Source organism: Falco punctatus, assembly GCF_963210335.1.
Source record: "Falco punctatus genome assembly, chromosome: 3".
Classification (NCBI taxonomy): domain Eukaryota; kingdom Metazoa; phylum Chordata; class Aves; order Falconiformes; family Falconidae; genus Falco; species Falco punctatus.
Window position 1 is genome coordinate 72,779,564 of NC_137582.1, and position 9,878 is coordinate 72,789,441.

General features: G+C 49.0%; 1 protein-coding gene across 3 annotated transcripts in view; it reads right to left on the reverse strand.

Moving 5' to 3' along the window:
- The window catches only part of GABBR2 (gamma-aminobutyric acid type B receptor subunit 2), a 502,330-nt gene extending 492,452 nt beyond the window's left edge, over positions 1–9,878 (reverse strand). For 2 of the 3 annotated variants that reach the window (XM_080378574.1, XM_080378573.1), the window contains exon 1: positions 8,478–9,878. In XM_080378574.1, the coding sequence (XP_080234700.1) occupies positions 8,478–8,792 (315 nt within the window). In that variant the 5' untranslated portion in view covers positions 8,793–9,878. The remainder of the gene's footprint in view (positions 1–8,477) is intronic. The other variant, XM_080378575.1, reaches the window with a different exon arrangement.

Consider the following 9,878-nt stretch of genomic DNA (forward strand, 5'->3'; position numbering starts at 1 on the left):
TTCTATGTGCACACTAAAATATCTCTGTATGATGCTATCAAGAAACACAAGGGTGTGTAGTCTGATAATCAAAATGCTTGAAAAATGTTATATTAGATTTTGTTAATCTGTCAAAAACTATCACTTTATACAGACTAAAATTTGTAGAGAAAGATGTGTTCCTTGCTAGAAAAACATTAAATTCCCTGTGAAACCAGGGGCAGTAAACAGTGGAAAGGAAGTTAATTAGCATCCCAAAAGGGGCCTCTTAATACTTCTCCCTGGAGATTTTGGATGTAAAATGGTTACTTAGACACCTATTGTGTGTATGAGTCTTCACATAATTCTGTAGTTCAGTGAAGCTGCAGCAGAAGCAGAGGCCTATCGTAGGTAAATGGTAAATTAAAATACATAACTACTTTAAGGAAATTAAAAGATTGAGCAAATACATTCTTTTAAATATATATGGTAGTAATTCTTTAATTTTTTAAAAAACATATATTCTGGAAATAACTTAATCCGGCAGGCAGGATGAGTTCCTCTAATGGGGACTGTGGTAAAATGGTCACACTATGGTAGAAAATGTAAGGGGTGTAGAGAAGAAAATGAGGTTCAGCCAAGAACTTAAAAAACATTCTGCAGAACCAGCTACTCTGTGAAGGAGCACATGAATCCAGCAGACCCAGCTTGCCAAGAAGCAAACTAACAAGGTTGCCATGTATGGTCTGTGACCATCTGAAGAAGGGAAGAAGACTTCCGATTCCAGCAGGATCCAGTCCATCAGAGCCCTTCATACAAGGCTGGTTCCCCTGAATAGGCATAAAAAAACCAAAAAAGCCTCAGTCATCCTGCACAGCCGTCTTGCCGGGCTCCGCAGAGAGGAAGGGACTGCAGGGAGAGCAGTGTGTGCAAAACCTGGGAGCTGAGCGCTCACAGCATCAGTGGTTACAGGGTCAGCAGAGTTTAAGCTGGGAATAGCAATGGACTTTTAAAGGGATTTCAAGCAAATCACTGAGAAAAGTTTTCCAGGGAGGAGGGTTTTGGGGGATCCTGAACACAAGATCAGAGGGCTTTCTAAAGTACATATCCTAGTTCACAGTGCAGCAAGTGAAGTCCCCAGGTGAAAAATATGGCCTATATTGTAAGAGCTGGATAATCCTAATGGTCCTCTGATCTTATAACTCATTAATTATTTAAAAGAAATACCATGGCCCTAGTAAGAAACCTACATTTTCTAATCCTATCCCTCAAACTCATGATGTTCACTTTAAAGCAATTAGTCCATTACCTGGGCCTTCATCTCTCAGGAGCCTCAGTAACAACAATTTGGACAGCCCTTCTGAATTAGCCCTTATATTCCTCGTTCTTTGTGACTATTATTTTCAGAGAGAAGGTGGATATTTGCCTTTAATTTGTTAGCTTTCATTTTCACATTTGAGAATACTTATTTGGAAAATACTATGGATAAAATAGAACTAAAGGCCGTTGATAATGAAAAACTAATGGCACAGAAATTGGACATCAATCACTGACTTGGCAATGAGATTACATGGTTGTTACATCACAAGGAAAAAAAGAAAACCTAAAAAACAAAATATGTTTGCCAGTCAGTATGTCCTGTTTCCACTCAGCAGGCAGTATCAAGCAGCCCCCAAATCCAGCAGATCTTACCCACAGCAAAATCCTCTGCAAATAGAGAAATCCCTGTCTAGCAAAGAAAACAGCCCTCAAAGTGTCAGTGGCATGGCAAGGGGAGACACAACATGACTGAAAATATATTCCAGCTATTCTTAAGAGTACTACCTTCCTTAAGTCAGAGCAACGCTGTGGCTGAACCAGTTTGCTTCAGGAGTCAAGCTACCGGTCCATCAATGCTGGAGCCAGGGACCACGAAAGTCTGCAAATCTCATTTCTAGCTCAGACAGACCCACAAATACGGGAACAGTGCATCTGGCTCCTGAAAAGCTTCAGGCTCTGTCACTGATTTAGTTTCAGGATTCCTAGTACAAAAATAAATGAGAAAAAAAAATGTCATGTATGTGCATTGTACCCTCTCAGCTTGGGATCCCACAGTCTGAAATAGAGCTCCTGGGATATATGGGGCTGCTGGGTATCAATGTACATCTCTAAAGGACCTGTGCTGACTGGCCTCAATGTATGTCTCTGCTAGCCCTAGCTGCTCCAAAGGTTATTTAAGCCAAAATGGATTGCAAAGGGTTTTCCTCTGCTAACTTCCATCACCTGACTCCCTGAGCCAGACCTCCATATGCAATGGTTCAGCTCTTCCTAACGTAAAATATTTCCTTTCCTATGATAGCAATGGCCTCCACTTGAGTTTCGTGAAAGAGTTGTTTAGCTCACAGCTTCTGCAGTTTGCTCAAATGCATTGTTCTTCCACCATATGCCATGAAAACATCCATAAAGCAATGAAACTGAAAAGCAGAAAACAAAGCTTGAGACACACGTGCGTCATCATGCTCGGATCATTAATGTGAGATGGTGTTTTGTAGCCCTGATATGCGATGCTATTTATGTTGCCATCCCAAATATTTATGTGTATTTAATTAAAACAATATAAATATTACATTGACAACTTTCTGTGTGAATTACATCATTAAATCTCTCTTATCTAGCTCCCTCCTCACCCTTTTCCTATCGCAAATATTTTCTTCACAGCTATCACCAGGATATTACACCCCATCTTTTCTACAAACTTGAGTAATTCGCTCTGGTTGATAACCATATCAGAGGATAGGGCCTTCCCCCTCTTTCTTCAAATGTAAATGGAAACTCCTTCCTGGGTTTATTCAAAAAATATTTTTTCCCTGCTGACAGAGCATGTTTGGCATTTGAATCAAAAGATTCCATAACAGTGTGTTATGCATAACATTGCAGTATGCATAGGATAAGTTATACGTGAAATTGCAAGACATATGCCAGAAAATGATACATTGGCTTTAATCTCTTTGCAGAGGTATTTAGAGGATATACATTCTGCAGGTCTGGGATCCGCATCCAGAGGAGTGGGTGCAGTGAATACATGATTTCTCTCCTCTCCCCACCCACATCTTAGCATCAGCGGAGAAGCCAGCATAGAATTAACATATACACTTAACTTTCAGATTATTCCCTCCAAGTTTACAAAACTCTAAAGAAAAAAGAGCTTATGCCGCAAATGGAGCCATATTATGTATTATGCGAAAGTCAAAGGGGACAGTGACTATTTAAAGAAAAATGTCCCTCCCAAGCAGAACGTTGCCAGCAGAGTAGACAGTAATCGTCATCCATGCACGTAGCGTATTGCATTTTAATGCTACACCCTTTGAATACATCAGACAGTACAAGTACTTGGTAACATTTAAAGGTAAGAAATTACCCAACTACTTCAACATATGCCTGACAAACTCATCTGACGATACAAGAACAAATGTCTGCCAGTTCAGTCTGCTGTAACCTGGACCCTCTCTCAGACCCTGACATCTCCTCTGTATTTAGCTGACTGTTACTCTTCAGACGACCACACCACCACCGTATCTGTCCCTTTTTGAGCACTACGTTAAAAATTAAAGTAAGGTTCCAGATAATTTACTACTCAAAGTACTCACAAGCCTGTCAGGCCTCACTCCCAGAGTCCTGACCTGGCTTTGGGACACCATACTTCCCCGCGCAAATCCAGCTGTTGTCAGAGTGACTTGAACCTGTGCCCCCTAAGGCAAAGGCCCTAACCAACACATTGTGCACACTTCTTTTAGGGGAGCATGGGAGGGGTGCCCTTGCTCAATTCTGTTAGGGCAGAGTTTGTCAGATGGAAACTGGGAGTCCTTTGTTCCTCTCAGAGGACCATCAGGTTCTACTGAACACTGAGCTTCACGCTCCTGGACAGACACCTTATTTTGCACCACTGGCACAAACCCGCTCTCCTGTTTCCAGAATATGTTCCCCATCCTTAGTATAAGCAAATATGACTTACTTCCACTTGCACGAAGAAGATATGAGTCAACTTTGTTGACACCATTCATGACTGGTCTTTTTGAAAAAGGCATGTTTATTTGGAGGCTTAGAGTCTTTTTAAACTTACAATAGCTGGTAGGTGTGACCCAGACTGGTGCACAGCCTGTACAACTTTCTTAAACTTTGAGGGAGGAGGTTTTTACTGAAAATACACACAATTTTTTAGTAAAATAGAAAATAATAAGAAGGGCTACTGGTACCTAGGCTGTAACTTCTTGTCAGATAAATTAGCAAAGGTACTTGCTACTTAATTACAGAGTAGGAGAAGGCAAATAGATATTAACTGTCAATAAGGTCACATTTTCCTTCAGATATTGTGGAGTCCTGTGCATTTTCCAGAGCTCATCCTTCTATGCCAACCTGCTATTTAAAGGTATTAGAGAGTATTATCACATAAAGATGAGATTATATCAGGATTACCACAATTTATTTGTAGTAGTTAAGAGAACATGAAATAATCTCATCCCAATGGTATGAATATTCTTCTCTCTTTGTGATAATATACCCCACTTTTACTTCTGGAAAATATTTTTTTCAGCTTGTCAAGACTCACTTTGATCTTCAGAAAAAAATGACAGAATTCTAACTTGCACACACAGCTTTCTTGACTATACGTGTTTAGATTCAAAACAAATTCGGCTTGTCGGTGCAGCACTTCCAGCACTGCTCCTACAAGAAATCAGAAAATATATTCCATATTTGAGAGAAGATGTCCAGATGCAGAAGGGCAGATATCCAACTTCCATTAAAGCACTTGTCTTCTGACACTGTGCCTCTTCCTCTAGTTTCTGTATGGTCAGGTTTTGCCTGATGCAAATTAAATGCTGTTGAAATTGATAATATTGTCTACTAGCATGATTAATTCCTGTACTTTAGGGTTATGCTGCTTTTTTTCTTGTAACGGATGTGTGTCAGGGTGCTTAAGCACATATCATCTTTCCTGATTTACATGAAGTTGTGAACTACATCATGTGTGTGTGTAAAGCTTTCTCTTTAATTATTTCACAAAACATTTTTCTGCATTTTCAACGAACTAAAGTTACAGTCACAAGGATGGGAAAAAGAAGAAATATTATATCATGGTTATTGATCCAAAGCCATAAACTATCAAGCACCCTTAACTTCTAGGAGCTGGTCCAAGGGCCATTGGAATCAGTGCATTACTGCCATTAATTTCAGTGGGTTTGGGATGAGACTCTTTACAGATGATCACTTTATAAATCCTCTAGTTTCTGAAATAACATAATTACAAAATTTTGCCTAAGAGTCTCATCTAGAGTTTGCTCCCGCTTTCACTGAAATGAACAGCACAAAGTCACTAACTTAAGACCCGAGTTGTGCAAATGCCTACAGCTGGCTGAGCTTTGTTTTACTGACTGAGCCTACACTGGAATGCCCAAATAGATAAAGATATGCCTATGGGGTGGCAAAACAGAGTTCACCGAACTGGATCAGGATCACACTCCAAATACATTTAAGCATCAAAAATACTCAAGAAAGAAGCCTCTGCATTTTTATGCACTTGCTATAACCTATGGTCATATTTTGTAATGAAGATGTAATTCACACAATCACAACTGCTTAAGACGTAGACTAAGGATTGTACTTAAGTGCTTAATTCAGTTTAATGCATTGAAAAACACTAGAGCTGCTGCTCATGGGCTCAAGGGTTAGCAAGATCAAGTGCCAACAAACAACAAACTTGGAAGGTATGCTGCAGTTCTTCAGATGGTTGGTCAGAAATTAAGTCATCATAATGCTTCGTTATACAAACCAGAAATATCAAGCAAACTAAAATATTCTGTACAACTACCTGAATGCATAATAAAAAAAAATCCAGGGGTTTTTATTGTCATTATTATTTTTGAGAGCTTTTGGTTAAAGCATTATGCAAAATTGCAATAGAAACATCAGATTGCAACAACGGGAGATTTTGGAAAATCACGAGAGAGAGTATATGAGTTTCTGAATCACTGCCATATATTTCCTAAGCATTATAAATATACTACAATTATTTCTCAAGCTATTAAAAAATCCCATGCGTTCAATGCTCTACATTCTCTTTTTCAAGAGCTGACAATGTCACAAGCACCACCTAGGAAGCCCTGAGAGGCACAACTACTCCCTGGTCTGCGATTACACAATGATAAGGATCCAGGCCCTTCAGGCATGTCTATTTATTGGTGGCCTCAGAAAATAGGCTGAGGACCAAGTAGGCATGGTGAGCCACCTACCCTTCTGCTTACCGTAAGTGCACTGAAGGAGTAAGGAAATGTCTGAACCAAGTGAAAAAGTTTGCACTGCCATCATGTATTCGATGGCTATTCCAGCCATCTATTAGTCTGTGCCGTCCTGGTGCAGTCAATCTAGCGTTCTTCATGAACACTAAGTTATTTACTTGTCACTACTAAGCATGCAATAATGATCCAACCATACTCCGAATACATACATTTGCCTGACTTAGCATTCCATAACCATCCATTTATTAATTGCTTAAAAGCATTCAAAGCTACACAGTAAGCTGGCAACATGACCGATTCTTTATGTCCCTAGAGTACAAAACAGTAAAAATGCATTTTTTAAGAAACTGATACTCTTTCCAGAGTAAAGAAGGGTTCATTCCGTTCCCCCCCTCCCTCCCCTGGCCCTGAATATTTTAATGCTAAGTACCTAGGTCAGTACCTGAAATCTGTATGAAGACCTTTGAAATATTTTGACTGCAATGAAGTGCAGCACCTTATTGATTATGATATTACTGTATGAAGAAGGAAGATCTTGCCCAGGCTTCCCTCCTTCCTATGCATGTGTTATTTTTGTAACAATTCCATCCAAGGGGAGGATTTAAACAGCATAATGTAATGAAAGCAGGATTAGGAGAACTGTGATTTTTTTTTCTAACACGTACCTCACTTTATGAAACAGGTAATGCCATTCAGAAAATCCCCCATAATTCTTTTCATTACGATTGCAGAGTTCCCTGAGATTCATCTTTTTTAAGGAAACAAACAGCTACTCTAGGGTCATCTCGCTAGTATCCCCTTTCAATATCTCAGCGTTGTTCACACAACAGGACGGCAGCATGCTCTGTCCTAAATGACGTCTTCAGCAATATTGCCCTGCGTGGATTTCTGCTCAGAGGTATCTGAAAATACGCTATGACAAATTTCTGTCAATAAAGAGCAGCCGCCCTAGAAGGAGAGCCTTTTGTAGGAATCTGGGGGGCAGATACACTATCAGGAGGCAGTACAGCCCGTCATTGCTGCTCTCAGCTTGCTCTCCTCGGACGCTGGGAATCGAAGGGCAGAAGGTAGGGGCTTCCTTAAATTACAGCGGGGAAGATTTTCAGCCGCCGTTTGCTTTACCGGGGGTTGTCTTGGAAATGAGCGCCCGGCACCAGCATTACACAAGGAACGACTGCCATCTTCAGGCAACCCTCGGTATTGAGCCAGCGCGTCCCCGCCGCAAACGCCCGCTTACTGAAGTTGTGGCCGAAACCCAATGCAGTTGCGGGTGGCTGGTGGTGGGGACCAAGTTGAAGCCCCCGCCTCGCTCCCTGCCTCGCTCCCAGCCGTGCACAGGAAAGACGCCTGCCCGCACAGCACGGCGCGGGGCTCCTCTCCCAGCGCAGCCCGCCCGCCGGCGCCGGTCCGGAGCGGGGCACCCCGCGGGCGCCCCCGCCGCCCCCCCCCGCCGCCCCGCCGGGCGCCCCGCGGGAAGGGGCTGCGGGTGTGACTGCGGGGAGCAGCGCCTCCGCGGCCCGTCGCGCCCCCCCGGGCGGGCGCCCAGCCGCTCCCGCCGCGCCAGCCAGAGGAGGGGAGGGAGACCCGGCGAAACCCTGCGAGAGCCTCCCTGCCGCCTCCTCCTCCTCCAGCTGCGGCCGCGGCCGCTGCCCTTCGCGTCCCGGCGCTGCCTGGGATAAACCGGGCTGGCAGCGTGTGCCCGCTGGCGGGGAGCGGGAGTCCAGCGGCCGGCGTGCATCTGTTGCTGAGCGGGTAGCGCGTGGGAGAGGGATGCGGCCGCAGTTCTACCGGGCGAGGGAGCGCCAGCGAGAGCAGCCCGCCTCCCGCCGCTGTACGTGCGTGCCAAGGGCAGCGGACCCCCGGCACCCCCCGGCACCCGGGCACCCTCCCGGGCCCACCCCCGCGCTGCAGGCGGCCCCGGCCGCGCCGGGCAGAGGCGCCCTCGGGAGCGGCAGGGCGAGCCCCGGCGGCCGGGGCAGCCGCTCCGGATACGCAGGGCCAGCAGGATACGGCCCGCCAGCTCCGCGTCCTCTCCCTCCCGCCGCCGGTCCCTCCGCACCTGCCGGCCGCTTGCGGGGCCGGGCGGGTCGGGCGGGCTCCGAGGCGCCGCGTACGGCCCCGCCGGCAGCCGCAGCTCCGGCCCGGGCGTCCGCGCTGCCCTTGCGCCCCGGCACCCGCAGCGCCCCGGGACTGGGCGGCGGCGCCTCCCCCTGCGCCCGGCGGCGCGGGGCCCGCGGCGGTCCCTACCTCCGTGTCGTACAGCCGCAGGTCCAGGAAATAGGGGTTGAGGAGGGACTCGTTGCGGATCTGATCCATGGCCAGCTGCACGGCGGGCAGCACCCCCCGGCCGATCTTGCTCTTCTGGTCCTCCTCGGACTGGCTGAGCGGCATCAAGCCCATGATGGAGATCGGCGTGGTGGCGTTGGGGGGCAGCCCGGCCGCCCCCCGGGAGCTGCCCCGCGGCCAGCCCCAGCCCGGCGGCGCCCAGCCCAGGCACAGGAGCAGCAGTAGCATGGCAGGGTTGGAGGTGGCAGCGGCCGGTCTCCGCGGAGAGGGATGCATGCTGCTGGATGGGGGGGGGGGGGGGGGGGGGGGGGTGGAGGAGGAGGAGGAGAAGGAGGAGGAGGACTGAGGGTGGGGGGACGGACAGAGCGGCGGAAGGGAGCCGAGCCCCTCTCAGTCCGGGCGCATCCCCCGGCGGCAGAAGCCAAGGCGGGAGGAAAGGAGCCGCCGCTCTCTGCTTCCCCGGGAGCCTCGGGGTCTCCTCGCTGTCGTCGTCCCCCCCCTCCCCTCCCCTGGCAATAATCCTTCTGGCAATGGCGCCTACTCCTTCCCAGGTCTGTCAGCTGCAACCACCAGGAGCAATAAATAAATAAATACCCACCACCACCACGCACACAGAGTCGCGGTCCCCACCACCCTCCTCCTCTCTCCCCGGCGGCAGAGCAAGGCAGGGGGACCTGCCTCTGCCCCCCCGGCTGCTCTCCCCCCTCTCCGCTCAGGGAGGGACAGCACCTCTGAGGGGCGGAGGGGTGGCCCGAGCAGCCCTCATGGAACACCTCCCTCCTTCCCCCCTCCTCCTCCTCCTCCAAAAGGAGGAGAGGAAAAAAAAAAAAAAAAAGAAAGAAAAAAGGATGCTCCAGCAGAAAATGCCGAAGAGCAAAAGAAGCCACCACCACCCCCCAAGAGCTGGGGAGGCGGAGGAGGGGAGTGGTGCCGAGCCGGGGCGGGGGTGCTAGTGCCGCATTCCCCGGGATCCGGGGCAGCGCAGCGGGCGCGGGCGCCCCGCGGGTCGGGCAGAGCCGCCGCGGGCGGGAGGTGCCGCCCACGCCCGCCCTTCGGGCCGGGCAGAGCCGCCGAGCGGGATGCGCAGCGCGGGGCCGGGGGCAGAGCAAAGTGTGCGGCGGGGCCGGGCCGGGCCGGGCCGGGCCGGGCCGGGCCGCGCTCCCCTCACGGCACCGGCATCCAGCGCCCGTGGGCCGGGCACCCTCCGCGGGCGGGGCTCGCAACGCGAGCGCGAGGGCCGCGTGGGCGCGGGGAGGTGGCTCGCGCGGCCGCTGCCCACCCGCAGGCACGGGGAGGCCGGCGGGTGCCGCGCGCCCCGGCCCGCGCTCTCCCCGCGCGGAGGCGCACCCGCCCCACGCGCGC